General features: G+C 44.5%; 1 protein-coding gene across 1 annotated transcript in view; it reads right to left on the bottom strand.

Annotated features, from left to right (window-relative positions):
- The window catches only part of XPO4 (exportin 4), a 178,860-nt gene that overhangs the window by 19,618 nt on the left and 139,318 nt on the right, over positions 1 to 19,924 (bottom strand). The window contains exons 11-15 of the mRNA XM_075061666.1: positions 19,347 to 19,489; positions 19,051 to 19,196; positions 17,390 to 17,567; positions 14,963 to 15,122; positions 3,579 to 3,748 (exon numbers count right to left, since the gene is read on the bottom strand). Of these exons, the coding sequence (XP_074917767.1) occupies positions 3,579 to 3,748; positions 14,963 to 15,122; positions 17,390 to 17,567; positions 19,051 to 19,196; positions 19,347 to 19,489 (797 nt within the window). The remainder of the gene's footprint in view (positions 1 to 3,578; positions 3,749 to 14,962; positions 15,123 to 17,389; positions 17,568 to 19,050; positions 19,197 to 19,346; positions 19,490 to 19,924) is intronic.

Raw genomic sequence — 19,924 nt, 5'->3', positions numbered from 1 at the left:
AAACAGGGCACCTCTTGTGTATCTCCAGAGCTCCTCAGCTCGTGTCTGGGCAACAAATTTCTGTTTCTTCTGGTCACAAGCGTAGGCCAGCCCCTTTAAGGGTCTAAACTCAACTAGACCCCATCACGCAGAGATTGCCTTTGCTCAAGGAGGCATTTTTAGCAGGACCAGATTAAGACAAACCAGGGCCCTTGCCACCCCCTCATATGGGGCCCCTCCTGCACTGTGGCGCTCTCTGATTTGGCCAGCAGTGGCAGGGGCCACCAACATAAAAGCAAAGAGTAAATTTTGCTAGTCTGGTTGCCCTGCCCCTCTTTGCATAAACTTGGGCCTTCCTCATTTCTGGGTCACCACTCCCTGCCTTCAGGTGAGCTGGGCCCTGTCCAAAACCAGGCAGGGCTCTGTCTGCATCCACCTCAGAACAGGACTCACTGTTACCACCTCAGCCAACTTATGATGGGACAGAAGCAGAGAGGCCCCTCTGTGTAGGTAACTATGTTCCATCTATTTTTGGCCTCTGTGTAGGGAACAAATGCCTGCCTAAGCTCAAGTTTCAAACCTCTCAATGCAGCTTTTCCCACTCCTATTCCTTTACCTCTGTCATTTCATCTACCCCTTCATTTATTCATTCCCTCCCCTTCCTCCTTGATGCATTACAGATCCCATATTCACTATATTCTCCTTTCCACTCCATCATTCATCCTCCCTTTGATTTTATCTTCTCTCTCACCTCACACACTTGTTAAACATGCATTCTCATGATCTTTGTTCAACGCACAAAAAATGAGGGAGGGGGAGGAGTGAGAAGGAAAGTTGGGGGGGGCTGTAGGATCTCCCAACCCCCCAACAGGCTGCAAGCAGCAAAACATATGCTCTCTTTCTTCCCAGTCTACCCAGAGTGCATGAAACCCAGTGGCTGGCCCTCCCTTTCTTTGTAGGGAGCACCTCTCACAGACCCCCTCTGGTCTCAGAGAACAGCAGGGAAAACCTCCCATCCTTTGACCAGTGGCAGGGCCCTCTCTCCTCTAGAGCAGCAGAGTGGCCATCCCAAAGCTGCAACAGCACAGGACTGGTCCCATCTGTTGGTGGGAGTGAGGCCAGAAAACCTCCTGCCCTTGCGAGTGGCTGTCTGCAGATACAGTCAGGCAATGTGTTAGTTACACTCTGGTAATGTTTTCAAGATTTTCTTTACAACTGGGGGGGGAGGAGGGGAAGAGCTATAAACTTCTATTTATTTATTTGGTTGTGGTAAACCAAAAGTGGAGATTCTGACCTCATCATGTGATTCCAGGAGCTAGGGCCCCAACATGGCTCTGTAGTGCCTATGCCGTAATCCAAATTCCCCTTTAGGCTGAGAACACATGCTTTAATTCTGGATTCCAGACCTGACTCCCAGACCAGACTCAATCCCCTGCCAGCCTTAACTAAAAAGCCCACACCATTATCAAGCTTCCTCTGAGGGAGCGCCACTGTGGCTTGAGAGCAGAAATGAAAGAGGCAGGGTTATGGGAACCCTGTTGAGAGCACTGAACAATGTCAGCTCCCAGATAATACTAAGGAGTTGAGAACTGTCTTTGGCACTTGAATGCTTTTCCTACCTTGCGAAAGGATGGTCTCATGGTTAAGGCAGATGAATGCTGATGTTTAAAGAACCAGATTCTACTCTTTCCTTTGCCAGAGTTCCTATGTAATACTGGGCAAGTCACTTCAACCAAGCCTTTTACAATCACTCACTTGTGTGTTTCTCTTGACTGACTTTGAAACCCTGGTGTCTGATTTGCAGAAGCGCTGAGCACTCACAACTGTAACTGAAGTCAATGGGAGCTCTGCTTTGAGCGTAATTATGAAGCGCTATGTAATGCTGAGTATTCTAAAAAAATCAAGGCCAAGGCACCTCAAATTTAGCACCCAAAGTTTAGTATATACTTTTGACCTTACCCTCCCTGTGCCTTAGTTCCTCATCTATAAAATGGGAATAATACCTCTTAATTTTAGAGACGTATTGTGAAAATAAATTCACTCATACACTCCTACCCCAATATAACGCGGCCTGATATAATATGAATTTGGATATAATGTGGTAAAGCAGCGCTCTGGGGGGGCGGGGCTGCGCACTCTGGCAGACCAAAACAAGTTTGATATAATGCGGTTTCACCTATAACGCAATAAGATTTTTTGGCTCCTGAGGACAGCGTTAAATCAGGGTAGAGGTGTATTTGTGATGCACTTCAGATACTATAATGATGAGCACCACAGAAAAGCCAATGAGGAAGTTAATAATTCTGTCTTCAGAGCAGAGTTTGAACAGTGTGTAATAATAAGCCATACGGCCACACACTGCATCAAGCAGAAAACAAAATACTGAATAGTTGCTTGTTTAATGAGCACTGTCCATTTTGTGCACTGAATGAGCCAAGGATTCTGTGTGAAAAAAATCACGTAATTAAATAATGCCTCATAATGCATACACACAAAGGGGGTGGATTACAGTGGTACATGCAACTTTAATTCTGGCATTTTAAAATGTGCATGCTTCACTTAGCAACCGTAATATGTTCTTTTACCACAGTACATATGTCTTACACACAAAAACTATTTTGTGTCAATCTACAAAAGGATAAAACTTTCAAGAATTTGCTGCTTTACAGCTTCTAGCTCCAAGCAAACCTTTGAAATGTATCACTTTCTCCAAATTCTACATGCTTTTAGATGTTTAAAATTACACCATTTTAATATTCTTCTACAACATAACTGCGTTGGCACTTGATTTTTCAACCCTAAACAGTTAATTCTTCAAAAGTAAATAGCAATGAAGAAATCCTCATTATGTGATTGGGAGGGTGTGGGGAAAGGCAGAGTTAATTCTTTCTAACCCCCTGTTGGTTGAGAGGCATAGGGGAAAGAGAGCACATTTCAGTACAATATAAACTTGAGGGGCTCACTTAACTGGACTGACAAGCACTGACGGGCTGATTCTCCTCTCCATTATACAAGCTTTATGCTTGGTGACACTCCACTGGAGTTACAGAAGCATAAAACTGATGTAAGAGTGGAGAATCAGGTCTTAGAATCATAGAATATCAGGGTTGGAAGGGACCTCAGAAGATCATCTAGTCTAACCCCTTGCTCAAAGCAGGACAAATCCCTTAGGGTGGTTATTTATTTATTTATTTTTTAAAAACACCCCAGTTCCCTAAATGGTCCCTTCAAGGAGTGAACTCACAACCCTTGGTTTAGCAGGCCAATGTTCAAACCACTGAACTATCCCTCCCCCCAGTCTTGAGTCTATGTAACCCAGAACATGGTTGTTATTTCATAAAAGGAGAAAAACATCAAGTTATTTAGTTTGTGTGCAAGTATGTACATATTTTTAATAAAATACCTTACATTTTATGCTAGGGTTTGAACAATTTTGAACGCTTTAATTCTCAACAGAAAGTGCTCTTAGCTGTGGAAAACATTTAGAACAGTACAAATATTCTAATAGGTAATATACACTGTATTCACTTTATTTTTGGCTCAATATAATTTTAAAAGATGCAAAAGAAAAATTTTACTTGCATAAGCCTGCACTTTACCTCTCTCTCCTTTCCACTAATGTTACTAGCAACTGTACAGTGTCATTCGCAAGGTCCTGCTCAGAACTCCATACTGCCAGGTTACTGATTACTTTTTCTAAGAGGTAACCCACAATCCACTGGGAACCCTCTGTGTCTGCACCAAATGCTGTATTAAACGGTAGACTTATCTATAAGAAAAAGAAAACAATTAAATGAGTGCATTTTATAAAAAGTCAAAATAGTAACTCATTTTCAAACTTTCACAGTGCTTGCTTACTTAACATACAAAAATTACATTCACAAAAAGGAAAAAGTATAAGAAAAAATAGGTAGGAAACCAAATTTACCTCTTACTCTATGCCAAAAAACTGGAAACAATATCAATTTTGTTATAAAACCCTATTTTAAGTGTCTTTACATTTAATCTTCAACACCACCTTTTAAAAGAAAGATATCCCATGTATGCAATGTTGTTCAAGGTGGCCATGAAGGAATTCCTGCAGTTCTTCAGAACTGACGACACTAATACTAAGGGCTGACCTACTCTACCTCTTAGGTCGATGTAACTTACGTTGCTTAGGGTGTAAAAAGATACACACCCCTGAATGACATACACTACGTCAACCCAAGCGCTATCCATATTGGTGCAGTGTCAGTGGGAGAGGCTCTCCCACCGACATGGCTTCCACCTCTCTTTTGCAGAGGTAGAATAATTATGCCAATGGGAGAGCACTCTTCTGTCAGCATAGCGTGTCTTCACCAGACATGCTACAGCAGTGCAGCTGCAATTGCTCCCTGAATTTGTTCCATTTGCTTCTTTTTATCGAGGCGGGGATGGGGGAGGGAAGGAGCACAGAGAAGAGGATTCAAGTACATAAAGAATTGTTACAAGGAGGAAGGAGAAGAATTATTCTTCACCTCTGATGATAGGACAAGAAGCAATGGGCTTAAATTGCAGCAAGAGCCGTTTAGGTTGGACATTAGGAAAAACTTCCTGTCAGGGTGGTTAAGCACTGAGTCTGGAATAAATTGCCCATGGGGGTTGTGGAATCTCCACGATTGTAGATTTTTAAGAGCAGGTTAGACAAACACCTGTCAGGGATAGTCTAGAATAGATAATACTTAATTCTGCCATGAGTGCAGGGGACTGGACTATGAGACCACTTGAGGTCCCTTCCAGTCCTATGATTCTGATTCCATATTCAAGTTCTGGTGCAATAATATCTGACACCCTTGAAATTCCAAGTATTCAAATTTCCTATTCGCTGCAAGAATAAAGTTTTTGAAAACTGAATCTCAGGAATTTGATAATTTTGCAAGGGGACTCTGGACCCTTCGGGCTTGTGAGCATGTTCAATTTCAAATTCCCATTTATTTTCAAGTTTCAGCACTAGTTTTCAGTAAAAGAATTTGTCTCATCACCTTCAGAGACCATATTACATAGAAATTAAGATGGATACAAATAGTTTTTTTTTAAAATAAGAAAATCGGTATTTGTAATTTAAATTAAATATAGATTTATTCAAATTAAATTTGAATTTGACACTCTATGTTAAGAGCTAAACTTGTACACAAAAATAATATTAAGCAATACATGTTTGCTGCCAAGTTTTAAAGAAAGTGAAACCACTGAACTGATGGAAGTTACTGGCTAAGCACCTGGAATCAGAGTCTGATGAAGTGCTAAACCAGCTCTTCTGTAATTACAGAGAGAATACTTTCTTCATTTCAGTTAATTCAACTAGTTCAGTTCAATGACTAGTTCAGAAAGTTAAGAAACTAACTGAAAAAACAGGAAAGCTTGTCGTCTTCTTCTAACCTGTGAATAAAAACTAGGTGTGAGAGGATGAGATCTACGATTACTAAAATCTCAAAGGCTGTGGTGACCAGAAGCAGTCAATTCAATTAACTAAACTACAGATAATACTTCCTTTGTTTAATAAAGCAGTTTCAAATTCAAAATATGGTTTGGTAACTTTTCTTATGTACTTAGCACATTTAAGGTTATTTTATTTAAATTTTAAAAAATTAAAATGCTGTTTTTGTTCATCAAAGTACAGCTTGACAGAAATCACAAGAAACAAATTAACCATCTAGTCCAGGGGTCGGCAATCTTTCAGAAGTGGCGTGCTAAGTCTTCATTTATTCATTCTAATTTAAGGTTTTGTGTGCCAGTCATACATTTTAATGTTTTTTAGAAGGTCTCTCTCTACAAGCCTATATATTATATAACTAAACTAGTGTTGTATTGTAAAATAAACAAGGTTTTCAAAATGTTTAAGAAGCTTAATTTAAAATTAAATTAAAATGTTGATCTTACGCCATTGGCCTGCTCAGCCCGCTGCTGGTCTGGGGTTCTGTTCACCTCGGCCGGCAGTGGGCTCAGTGAGGTCTGCGGCCAGGACCCCAGCTGGGAAGGGTCTGGCAGCCAGAACCCTAGACCAGCAGCAGGCTGTGCAGGGCCAGCAGCCGCGACCCCAGACCGGCAGTGGGCTGAGCGGCTCAGCCTACTGCCGCTCAGGGGTTCCATCCTCCAGCTCCTGCCAGCCGGGATCCCAGCTGCCGGACCCGCTCAGCCTGGTGCCGGTCTGGGGTCCCAATCCTCCCCACATACAGTGGGTACCTACCTTCTCCCTGGTTCTGGCCCATTCTCTTCCTCTCTCTGCACTGAGCTAAGAGTGGGAGTGGACTGAGCACAGGGCTGGGGGTGAAGGGTCTGACCAGGAGCTAGAATGAAGGAGGGAGCTCAGGGTTGGGGTGTGGGGGCACTTACCTGGGCAGTTCCCATTTGGTGTGAGGGGTGCAGGTGGGAATGTGAGTGGTGGTGCAGGGGCTCCCATTTGGTGTGAGGGGTGGGGCTGGGGATGTGGGGGGTGCAAGAGTCAGGGCAGAGGGCTGGGGGCATGTGAGGGGGGTGCACGTGTCAGGGTAGGGGGGCTGAGTATGTGTGGGGGTGCCAGTCAGGGCTGGGGTCATTGGGGGGGGCGGTGAAAGAGTCAACAAAGGGCTGAGTCGTACAGGGCTCAGGGCAAGTGCCTGAGGGTGTGTGGAGGTGTAGGGCTCAGGGCAGAGGGCTGGGTGTGTGTGGGGGGGAGGGGTTCAGGGCTCAGGGCAGAGGGCTGAGTGACTGCCCCCCCCTCAGAACTCCCAACCCCCCACTCCTTGTCCTGACTACCCCCTCCTGGGACCCCTGCCCCTTATCCTCTGACTGCCCCCCTACCTGTCCCCTGACTGCCCCAACCTTTATCCACACCTGTCATAAATAGATAGCTAAGGGTTAATGTTTCTTTCACCTGTAAAGGGTTAACAAAGGGAACCAAACACCTGACCAGAGGACCAATCAGGAAACCGGATTTTTCAAAGCTCAGAAGATGGAATGTTTGTGTCTGTGTCTTTTGTCCGTCTCTTGGCTATGAGAGGCCTTTTTCTTCTTCAAAGCTTCTAATCTTCAGTTTCAAAGTTGTGAGTACAAAGGTAGAAAAAACATAGGCTGTTATTTTTTTTTTTTGTATTTACATGTGTGTAGTTTGCTGGAATGTTTTAAATTGGATATCTTTTTGAATAAGAACTGTTTATTCATATTTTCCTTTTAAGCAATAGCCCTAGTGTATTGGCCACCTTGATGCAGAGATCATGTGTCATGGGTGTTTTTTTCTTTCTTTTTTATATAAAGGGCTTTCTTTTTAAAAACTTGTGAATTTTCTTTTTTCTAGTTACGGCAAGGGGAATAGGAATCTTGTTGCCAGGATACTGTCTCTCTCCAGGGAAGACTGGGAGGGGGGAAAAAGAAGGAGGGGGAAGGTAAAATTGTCTCTCGTTTTGTGTTTCAAGGGATTGAAGCAGGGAAAAATCTCCTAGACACACCCAGGGGCGGGAAAAATCTGGGAGGAAGTAAAGAGGCAGGAGGGAAGTGGGTTTATTTCCTTTGTTTGAGACTCAGAGCCTCTAAATCTTGGGTTCCCCCAGGGAAGGTTTTGGGGAAGACACAGCGGGACAAAACCCTGGAATTTTTGGCTGGTGACAGGCGATATCAGATCTAAGCTGGTAATTTAAGTTTAGAGGGTTCATCAGTAGCTTCTATTTAATGAACGCTAAGGTTCAAATCTGAGTAGCGAAAGCTATGACACACGCGCCCGCACCAAATAGACGCCGCCTGGACCTCCCATGCCTAATCTAACCGTCCGCGCCCCCTGACAGGACCCCAGACTCTGGAACTCAATACAACCCCCGACCCTGCTCTCTGCCTGTCACCAACCCCCTCTCCACACCCCTGCCTCCTGAAGCAGGACCCCCCAGAACTCCCAACTCATCCAAACCCCCACAGCTCTTGTCCTCCTGACCACCCCCCCAGAGACCCCTCCACAACCTAACTGTTCCCCCAGGACTGTCCTTCTCCCTGTCCCCTGACTGCTCTGACCCTATCCACCCCCAGACCCCGGGACTCCCATGCCCTAGCCAACCACCTGCCTCCTGATGCCCCTTCAGAGACCCCACCGGGCCTAACCACCCCTGGGATCCCACCCACCCTGCTCCCTGTCCTTGACTGCCCCACCCCTTACCCAACCTCCACCCCCGGCCAGCCCCCAACCTGGCCCCCTTACCATGAGGCTCCCTGCTTATCCGGAGCCCTGTCACCGCTGCCCCTTGCGCGTAGCCCTGCCCTACCCCTCAGAACGCTGCGCGCACGGCAGCAGGGCTCCGGATGAGCTGGGAGCATCTTTCCCTCCCCACGGAGCCAAACGCTGCCCCGTGGAAGCGCCTAGCCCCAGCCCCAAGAGCGCTGCACGCTCGGCAGCAGGGCTCTAGGGGAAGGCGGGGGAGGTGGCAGCAGCTTGCTGCGCTCGGGCCGGCAAGGCCTGGGACCGCGGACCCCGCAGCTTGCCACGTCGGCAGGATTTTTAATAGCAGCTGTGTGCCATTAAAAATTGGCTTGCATGCCGTCTTTGGCACGCGTGCCATAGGTTGCCGACCCCGATCTAGTAAAAAAAAAAATACATCATTCACCATTCTTATAATAAAAAACAATGTAAAAATTAAGATTCTGAATAAATGTAAGTTAAGCTATACAATTGCATAAATAAATGTGTATAGATATATTATATCCTCCTGCTTCACAAAATTTTTTTTTTTTTAGTAAAGGCTATGTTTAGTTGCAAATCAACATGTTCTAATGGCTCCCAACCAATAAGAGATGGTTACTTACCTATAACTACAGGTTCTCCCAGATGTGTGATCCCTATCTGTATTCCAATCATGGGTACACGTGTGCCATGTTCTGGAGCTAGATGGTTTTCGTAGCAGTGTCCACTGATCCGCATGTGCATCGTGTCTCCTTGTTCTCCCAGCAATGCCTCTTCAATAACCCTCTTACCACCGAGTATGCCAGCCCACAGCAAAGGGGATGGAGAGTGGGTATTGGAATAGGGACCACATATCTCAAAGAACATCCAGTGATGGTCCCTATATGCATTCCAATTGTGGGTGAGTAGCAAGTAGTAATCAGCATGGAGATTGAAATGCCGCCTGTAGAACAGCATGTTCGCAGCCTCTCCTTCAGCGATGGCCTAGCGCAGTGGTCCCCAAACTTTTCAGGGTTGCGCCCCTCCTTACCCCTGTACATGCCCTCCACCATGGGAGGCAGGGCTGGGAGTGGGGCCATAGGACGCAGAAACGGTAAGGGGGGCCAAGACTGGGGCCGAGAGCAGAGCTCTGGACTGAGGCTGGGGGTGGGATGGGGTGCAGGGCTGCGGTTGGGACTGGGGCAGAGCTGGAACAGGATGGGGTGCTGCTCCCTCCCCGCCCCCCATGGGGGCTGGCCCGAGCCCTGCTGTGAACGTTCCGTTAAGCCCCCTAGGGGGGCGAGCGCCACAGTTTGGGGACAACTGGCATAGCAGGAGGTAAAAATGTGAACGAATCGCCATGTTACTGCTTGACAGATGTCTGGCAGGAAACGGCTGCTAGGTATGACAAAGTGGTAACCTGTGCTTGCATAGAGTGTGCTGTAATTGTATCCAGTGACTATACGTTGGAGTGTGTGCAGCACGTCTGGATGCACCCGGAGACCCATTTCAAGATTCATTGGGAAGAGACAGCTTGGCCCTTGGACTGGTCCGCAATTGGTACAAACAGCTTCAGTAATGCCCGAAAGCTGCAGGTCCTCTGGAGATATAAGGCTAAGGTATGGCGGATAGTGAGGGAGTGAAGGGTAGCATCTGCATTGGAGGTGTATGGCTTCGGACAGAAGACAGGGAGGTGAATGGACTGAATGAAGTGGAACTCCAACACCACCTTTGGGAGGAAGTTAGGGTGCAGTTGCATGGAGACTGTGTCCTTCTGAGGGCAGTTCTATATTACTGATTAAGTCATCTAACTTACGTCACTTTGGGGTGGGAACAAGCCCTCTTCCCAAAGCAACACAAATTTTGTGCTGTCCACACCAGTGCTATGTCACCGGGAGATGCTCTCCTGGTGACGCAGCTTATACTCTCACTGAGGAGGAGTACTTATAGCAATGGGAAAGCACTCTCGTCAGCATAGCGCATCTTCACCAGACATACTGCAGCTGCGCCGATGCAGCAATGTAGTGTAGATGTGCCCTGAAACACAGTATGGGTGTGTGTGCACGTATGTGTGTGTGAGAGAGCCATCATGGTTGCGAGTATGCTGACTCGTCAAGTGAAGGATAACGGTAACCAAGATTACCACCTTCATAACAGATGAGAGAGGGAGCATGTTGCCAGCAGTTTGAAAGAGGGATTTGTGAGAGCAGATAGGACTAGATTAAGATCCTATGGACCAAACAGATGGTAGTAGGTGGATAAATACTGAGGCACCATCCACTGGAGGGAGTAAGGCACTAAGAACTGCCAGATGGACCCGGAGACAGCTGGTGGTGAGGCTCACCATCTTGATCTTGAGTAGGTAATTGAGGACAATGGGAATGGAAATCTCACCAAGATGGTGGTGATGACAGTAACATCAAGCGGTGAAACATTTGTATTTAGCCTGGTAGCGTGCCATGGTGGATGCCCTCCTGCTTGGAGTAAGGATGTGGCATACTGGGGTAGAGCATGTGTTGTCTAGCCTCAAGCTCCATCCAAAAACTAGGCCATAAGGTGAAGTGGGTTTGGGTTGGGATGCCAGACTCGCCCCTGATGTTGGGTGAGAAGGTCTAGGAGAGTTCGGAGGCAGAGAGGTGCTCAGATGGAAAATCCGAGGCAGTCTGGGAACCAAACCTGGCGTGGCCAATACGAGGCTATGCATATGACAGTAGCATTGTCTCACTGAATCTTGCAGAGGACTTGTAGTAGGAGGGGAATAGAGGGAAAGGCGTAGCAGAGGTCTCCAGTCCAGGACAGGAGATTTGCGTCACTTTGGGAGTCTTAGCCCAGGTCTCCCCTGAAGCAATAGACAGACAACTTGCAATACTTGCGAGTGACGAAAAAAATCCCAGTGAGAGGTGCCCCGGATTCAGAATAGGTAGCGGAGAGCAGGGTCGTGCAGCTCCCATGGAATTTTGGGGTGCCCAGCAGGTACATAGTCTGGAGTATGATATGATGGTTGATGCACTAGTTCCACAGGTGTATTGACTCTGCACAGAGGGATGGAGACCAGGTATCCCCTTTTTTGTTGATGTAGGTGACTAGATGAGAGAAAGCTGTGACTGGATCAGAGAAAGAAATGCCTGGAAGGCTAGGTAAGCTGCTCAGAGCTCCAGAATGTTGATGTAGAGCCTGGCCTCTTGCGGTGTCCAAATACCCTGGGCTGTGTGTTGGAGGAGGTGCTCCACCCAGCCTGCAAGGGAAGCATCTGTTGCAATGGTGGCTTGTGGGGTTGGGGTGGTGAAGGGGCTACTGACTACGACATTGGATGGGTTGGTCCACTAGGTGAGGGAGGCCAGAACTGTCCAAGGAACCATAACCCTGGCCATCACATGATCTCTGTGAGGTCTGTACATGGAGAGGAGCAAGAGTTGTAGGCAATATGTGTAGATCTGCATGTGGTGTCACAAATGCAGGCGCCATATGGCCGAGGATGGAGAGGCAATGGCATACTATGATGCAAGAGGCGCAGTAGAGAGTCGTCACTAGGGCTATCAGCATTGAGGAGGTCTGGTGGAAGGAAGGCACAAACCACAACTGAGTCGAGCTGCATGCCAATAAAGTTGATCACCTGCGTAGGGAAGAGCACTGACTCCTCCTCATTGATGCAAATGCCTAGAGAGGCCAGGAGAGTGCGAAGAATGGAGATGGCAGAGCTAAGCTCCTGTTGGGAGAGCACCACAAGGAGCCAGTCATCAAAGTAGGGGCACACCAAGTAGACAAGGCAGCACATGTGAGCCACCACAACCACGAAGACCTTTGTGAAGGCTCACGGAGATGTCACGATGCCAAAGGAGAGGACTCAGAATTGAGAGTGATGTTGTCCCATCTAGAAATAAAGGAATATCCAGTGGCCGAGGTGGATGTCGATGTGGAAGTATGCATCACTCATGTCAAGGGCTGCAAACCAGGCGGGAGGAGGGGATGGAAGGGGAGGAAGAAGATAATAGAAGCCAGCGTCACCATACGGAACTTGGATTTTTGGATAAAGGTATTTAGTAGGTGACAGTCAAGAATGGGGCAGAGCTCTCCGTCCTTTTTGGAATAAGGATGTATGGGGAGTATAAACCTCTGTTGTAGAAAGCATTGATGGGTGGGGGACTCTGCAGGGGGAATGAAAAATTCTGTGGCATATTCTTAGTGGATAATCTCCAGTACCCAATGGTCCATGGTGATCTTTCCCCAATGGTGGGTGAATAGGGCAAGGCAGCCCCCAAAGATGATGTGTGGGGCCGCGGGTGGCAATGGTGAGAGTTTGCAGTTCTCGAGCGACACGTCAAAACTATACTCTGGGTTGTTTGTGGGTGAAAACTGAGGAAGCGGTTGCAGCAGAGGTGGTGAGACCGGTGGTGCCGGCATGGGGGTTCCTGGTGCCACAGGTAGTATAACAGGTAGGGTGCATACAGCTTCCTCTGGAGAGGAGGAAGTGGCTGTAGGGACCAGCAATACCGGCTCAACTTCCGCCTCGGAGCCCGACGGTACCAGCAAAGGAGACGAGGCAGACTGATACGAGGCCTGGGAGAGAGGGTACTGAGGGCGGTATAGGTCCCAGGGTAGCCAATGGGGCCAAAGAGTAGAGAGCTGGGTGTGCAGCAGACCTGAGGGGTATCAGTGCCACACCACCAAGGCCAGGTAGTAAGCAGGAAGTTAAGGTGGGCAGGCAGTAATGAGAATCAGACCTGTGCCTAGATATCAGAGAAAAGATTGGCTCTTGTTCAGAAAAGCCTTTGGAATCTGAAGATGCCTCTGGAAACAGGGGAGCAGACTGTATGGCCAAAGCACAGTGCAGCACAGGCATGGCCCTCTCCAGCAGGAGTAAGGCTGGCTCATCCATCACAGTGGGGACCACCCGGAGAAGTGATGGACCAGAGAGCAGCGATGAAGATGGGTCGGGCAGTTCCAGCTCTTCCGTGGAGAGATGGCGCTCCAGGCAGCCAGGAATCCATGCAGTATCCTTGGTGGCAGCAGAAGACTGCGGTGGAGCATTTATGCCAGCTGGTTGTACTGAAGGTCATGGAAGCGATGTGGGGGGATGGGCAGTGAATGTGCAGGAGACCGCACAGAGTGGGCCACTGATGGTGTCGCTGGATCAGTTTTCTTCTTTGCCTTATCCTCAAGGCAGGGAAGCTTTGGTGCCAGTGCAGTGGGGTCGGCACGCGACTTCTCACCCAACCTGGCTCAGCTTGGGGAAGAAAGGCTGTGCTGAGAAGCATCCCTTGACACGGACTTGCTTCTATGCCTAGGAGAGTGCTTCCTACTCTCATGCCTGGAACTGTCAGGTCCGAGGCAAGGGAAGTGCTAGCATGAGTGCTCTCCGTCGGTTCTGATGATCCCAGATCTGAGTGGGCGTGCAGCCTCATGGCCTCCTCCATAAGGTGCTTTCTCAGGCAAAGTTGTCTCGCCTGTTGAGCCCATGGCAGGAAAGCCTTATTGATGGCACAGCGATACAGGCTTCCTCGAAGCAGAAAAGAGCACTGGTGCTCATCATTCACAGAGAACAAGCAAGGGCAGGAAACACAGTTCTTAAAACTGCAGATTGTGGGGCACAGTCCCCAGAAGGGATCTTGTATGACCCCAACTGGGGAAACTATCACTAATGAACTATCACAACTATGGAAAACTATCTACATTACAAAAACAACAAAGTAATACTATATACAGGAAGAGTAAAGGCTATCTTAGTGTAAAGACGAAGATCGCAGAGGACCAGGGATTCTGACTCCAGCCATGCAGCAGTAAGAGGGAACTGAAGAGGTGTGAACCAACAGGGCCTATCATAACCTGTGCTGGGAGCATAAGGAAGTGCACTGCACACGTGCAGGTCAATGGACATTGCTCCGAAAACTTTCCAGCTCCAGCACATGGCATATATGCACTTCATCAATCAGATAAGAATCAGTCTCTCTTTACAAAAATAACTAAAAAATACAAACAAAGACTAAGAAGGAGCCTTCAGTATCCCAAATTTCATTAAGGATGATCTTCTGAGAATTTTAATATCCCTGATTATTTCAGCAATAGAAGCTATAAAAATGCAGTCACTATGTCCTCCTTAGTCAGTGCAGGCCAGCAAGTCTTCTACAATTGATCTGTAGTTCAAATGTGTCGACAGACTCCAATCAGCATCAGAGCTCCATTGTGTTTGTCCTGTTCAAACAACATAAGTCTGTCCATGCCACAAGGACTGCCAGTTAAATAGTGGGTGAGGTAATATCTTTTATTGAACCAACTTCTGCTGGCAAGAGAGACCTGAAAAAGAGCTCCAAGTAAGCTCAAAAGCTTGTCTTTCTCACCAACAGAAGCTGGTCCAATAAAAGATATTACCTCACCCACCTTGTCTCTCTAATATCCTGGAACCAACACAGCTACAACTACACTGCATTCTGAAATACTAACAATGTGAACATGGGCATGGAACATAATGGAGTGGGGAGGGTGAAAAAATGACTAACAGGAACACAAGTTCACACCATTTGGACTCTTCTCAGGTTCTGGAGCATATGGTTTATTTGAGCATAAGCTTTCGTGGGCTACTATATCAAAGCCTACAAAATGGCATTTAAAAATCACAAAAAAGTTATTTGTAAGTTATGCTATTTACGCTTAGAAAAAAAAATAAATCAAAAACACACTTTTCAGGTTATGACTATACACACTAAATTCTAAAATAAACCACAGCTAATATTATAAATGTCAGCAACTGGAGGTTTAAAAACTCTAACATCCACTTTCATGAAGTAGTGTTAGTGTTATATACTCTACAGTCCATTAATGCAATCAGAATTGCAGTTAAACTCTTACCTGGTCATACAGTTTTTCATCCACTAGGAGATAGGTCTTTGCCCAACGCTTAAGAAACCATACAATATCTTTTCCCATTTGTGGACTCAGAAGGTGTGTTAGATCTGCCCTTATTGCTCGAGATTCTACTTCTGAAACTCTTAGAATAGCAGATAATAACCTGCAAATATGAAGTATAATTAAGATATTTGACTTTGGGTTTTGGTGGATTTTTATCTTTTGAGGTTTAAGCAGGGTCAATTACCCAAGCAGGGTGGCATGGCCACACCAAAGATTTCCATTCTTCATGGAATAGGGTGGAAGAAGCAAAACATCACCAAGTATTTCCTCTCTCTACTGATGGAGTGTAAGCACCCTCAGGATATTCTCTCTTTACACATGGGTGGTGGAATGGGACAGAGATGCTAGAATATCCTAGTCAAGTCCAAGAGAATGCATTTGAAATTGGACTCTGATATCACTACAGCAGAAAGAATTCCCTCCAGTGCTCTGACATTAGGGGAAATGGGAAATATTCCAATTGGAACACTGCCTAGAGGACTAAAAAAGCTTTTATTGAGACATCGGTATTTCCCCTCTCCCTTGCATTATTACCTATAAACTTTGGACAGTTTCAGGAGTGCCTTTTGGAGCATGTGCAAACTAAATCAAACAGTGAAACTGTAAATTATCTCACTATTTTTTTACTGTATAGTGTATATACTTCCTTCCCCTCAACCATATCCCTGATAGACCCTAGCGACTCTCTTCACTTAGAGCATATTTTATTCCCTACTCCACTGGACACACACAACTGGACAGTATTGCTTCTTTTTTTTGCCAGCTAGAGGGAGGGGTCATCAAGGAGCAAGATAAAGGTGCTCCTTTACCTTTCAAAGTATAGCATTTCCACATAATTTCTAGACCTGTTAATCCAGGGACCAAATGAATGGGAATGAAAAGCCATCGCTAGCCTCCTACAGTAGATTAAGGCTGGCATGAGACAGACACAGAAAAGTAATTTTAATCCTGGGTGAAGTAACTTCCACATCCATTAGTGTGCCACATGATCCCCTTAATTTGAACCCTCAAACTCTGAGACTGCTCTGAGCCATCTTTTTTTTTTTTTCTTTCTTTCTTTCTGCATTAATCCCATCAAGCGGGGTCAATGCTGAGTCCTCTCCCTCCAAAGTGCTCTGTTCAATGCCATATCCTCTACCACAACACATCAACATGTCTTCCTTTATGACATTCCACTACTTATTCTTAGGCCAGCCTCTGTCTTTTTCCTTCAGTCTTGTTATGTTGGGATTCTCTTATCCTCATACCTGTCAGGATTGTAGTTTACATGACCAAACCATCTGAGCCTGCACTCCCTCATTTTTTTGTTTATGGGTCTTACTTTGAGCATGTCTTTAACAGACACATTCCTCATGTGGTCTTTCTTCTGACTCCACTCATCCATCTTAACGTCTGCATTTCTGTTCAATGGATCATTTGCTCATGTTTCTTCTTTGTTGCCCAACACTGAGCACCATACACATCATTCTTCTTCCCAAAAAGGATGGAAATCCCTTCTGAACCCCTCACACTGGTCCTTAAAATAGGCCAGTAACTGAGTGTCTGAGCGACAGCATTCTTTCCCCACTGAAGGCCAACAGAGTTGCTTCTGGAGCAATCCCAGGGACCAACAAACAGTTCATGACAGAAGCAGACAGACCCATTTAATACTTCGGAAAGCTTGGCAAATGGTCATTTTATTTATGCACACTGTAGAAGGCAGTATGCAATTAATCTATATAGTTTTATCTAGAGATTTTAATTCATTGATGTTTCAAACATTTGTCTCGTATGTTCAAAAAAGAAACACCATTTATTTTGATTCTTGATATTTACTGGCAAAAGACATTTGTTTCTACAAAGATATTTCTCCATCTCTACTGCAAATCAAATTCAGCAATTCTCTCTAGGAACTTGTTCCACCTTCCCCTGATGACTACCTACTTACCTGTCTGCTCACTCTAGCTCTCTACTCTTGGAACTTTCCTGAGTCTCTCACATTTTGGAGTTAGAGGAGAAATCACTTTTATTTGTCTTGCCCCATCTTCAATACTTTCCAATCCTACCTTTTCCCATGCCACTAAGTCACCTTTAGCTTAAAATTTCACCTTAAGACTGTTACTTTAACCTACAATTGATTTAATCCTTCCTACCTTTATAGCATTACCTTATTATCCCTGTACTATAACCATTCTGACAGAACATCTACTTGAATTTTAAAAGATAAGAGATCTCTTTTCCTTTCCCATATTCAACATTCATGCATTGCTTCCCTTTTTCCTACATGCATGAGACCATCAATATTCAAGTTTTATCTCCTATCTACCCATATAAATTTGTTTGAGATACTCTAAATGGAAGTTGCTATAGACTGTGTTGTATTCTTACCTAATTACAGAATCAGTTCTGTTGTATCCTGGGATGGAAGAGGCCTTTTCTCCTGGAGATCCTAGGATCTGAAGTGTTGTATTCATGTCAACCTCAGTTGAATGCTTAATGGAATATTCCATTACTTCTGGAGGTATTAATGGAGTCTCTCCCTGAGTATCATTAGCTAAGAGGTAGCCTAAAGTTGAGAGAGAGAGAGAGAGAGAGAGTGACCACAAGTTTTTTGCCCTAGATTTAAGTTTTTGCATTTTAGGACTTTGCTTTTTAAGTCTATTGGCTTTACAACAGATGTTAAATGGCATTGGAATCAATCTTGACTAACAATGCTAAAGATATCTCTTAATCAATTATGTATTTCAGTACCGTGTGTACAGATGAGAGAAGAGATCCTAAAATTTTAACAGGAAGTTAAAGATGAAAGTAATCCCTGAATAAACAAAATACAGAACACATGCTTGCTTCACCTGCAGATACGAGAACTGATGCCTCGGTAGAATAATAAATTTTTACACAACATTTCTAATAGCTTTCTTTCTGCAGCCATGTGATAAAATGTCTTCATTTCACAGTTTTGACTCGTCAATCTAAATTGAGATTGCTAACAATCCAAGCGTCTTCGCAGCTTTCAAAAGAATGCCAGACAAACTTACCATAAAAAAAAGGTTTCCTCCTTTCCACAGCAAGTTTAGCTCAGGTAGAAGAAGGTATTTAAAGGTACAATAGTCTGATGTCCAGGACAGGCAATATTCATTCCTGGTCTAGTGACAACTGTAATATCCGATGTATCATAACTTACCAGAACTAAAAATAAAAACTTTATCCCATAGGGAATAACGGTATGGCTAGTAAACTGTATACCATATTTGCATCACGATCTGGTAATCACTAAGACATTCAAAAATCAGACATTCAAAAATCACAAAGCAGTGTTTTATTAAACACCTTAAAATATGCACGTTTATTCCAATATTTCTGCCACTGTGGCATGGGCATAGTAACTAAGGAAATTTGGTTTTATGAATCAATATAAAAGATAGCACCAATAAAAAGTTTGAAACTTAAAAACGTTTCAAAAATAAATTGCCCTAAAATGTAGCAAAATATGTATGGTGATGTGTGATTGCATCAATGTTTTACTGACACTCTATTTGGGATGATCTGTATAACCCAGTTAGGTCTTTGTCACTCCTTAGTAACATGGCCATCATAAACTCATGCCAGTAAGTTCTTTATGCCATTACATACCTCAGATAGTCTCTACTTATGATCTTTCATTGACAGCAAGCTACCTGAATATGGTGACTGACTATACTTAAGAACAGGTCAAAAGTGTATGACAAAATCAGTACAAGCACAAAAAGTAAGATGTCTTCTGTTAACATTTTTCTAAGCATCTTTATCAGAAACAAATTATTTCTATCAAAATTAACATAAGGAAATAAGAAAAAGAATGACAAAGTAACCCAGTATTGTTGAAGGGCAAAAGATACGTTTGTCTCTCGTTTGTGAAGCATCTATATGAAATGAAAGATAACGAGCACATACAAATCAATTACAAGGATGAGACATAGGGCTGATATATGCATTGCAGTTTTGGCTGAGGAGCTCCAGTTTCAGATGCAGTATACCAATATTTTATGTGTTTAACACCTTCCACTAACCTGTGACTAAAATAAGCCAATGAATATCCTCATACAGGTCATCAAGCACTTTATTGTCCATTGACCCTGATCCTGGTGAGGCAAGTAACTGCTGCTGATGTCTTTGTAACTGACCATGGAGCCTTGTCACTCTGTCTTCTAATAAACTGAAGAAAAGCAATGAGCAAATAACTTTATGTAGTCATTACATAAATTAAGGTTATATTAAAGAATTAAAAACTCTGCTTAACATTAGATTCTTTTGTTTTAATCATCTGACTGAAGTACAGTACACTTTTATAATTATAATCTTGTACCTTGTAAGAAGAGGTATACAGTGTTCTGCAGCAATTCTTCCGAGCATGCCTACACTGGCCAGCTGGTCAGAGAACTGCTCTCTGTCATCTTCCTGCAGTTCACTTATTTCTTCTTCCTCCCGAGAGGCTACACCATTGGCAGTCTGACGTGATTTTAAATAAGTTAAAAGTCATCAATGTATATTATACAAGATATCTACTGTGTTAAGAATATCACGTTATTATTTTCTTCTTCTTTGCACTTTTCTAAATGCTATTCAATTTTTTGGTGTTCCAGATTGAAAGTCAGAATGCAAGTTTAAGTTTTATAAAATATACGTAGAAGAATTAAGAAAGGAGCTGGTAACTTAATGCCCATGGTTTTCTGGAATCAGGAATGGGACTAGGTCTTAGCTCTGAAACAATCACTGAACTCTGAACTCAATTCTCTTATATTATTGCATTCCAGTTTTATAAGTCTCGATATTAAATGAGACTATTTCTAATAAATGGAGGACTTACAGACTGGCCACTGGATGCCAGTGACAGACAAAACATGATAGGAGAAACAGAAGGAGAAAAAAATAGGAGGAAAAAAA

The sequence above is a fragment of the Chelonoidis abingdonii genome, chromosome 1 (genome assembly GCF_003597395.2).
Source record: "Chelonoidis abingdonii isolate Lonesome George chromosome 1, CheloAbing_2.0, whole genome shotgun sequence".
In the NCBI taxonomy this organism is placed as follows: Eukaryota; Metazoa; Chordata; order Testudines; family Testudinidae; genus Chelonoidis; species Chelonoidis abingdonii.
Note: the sequence above shows the minus strand (reverse complement) of the source record. Positions and strands in the feature narration are given on the sequence as shown.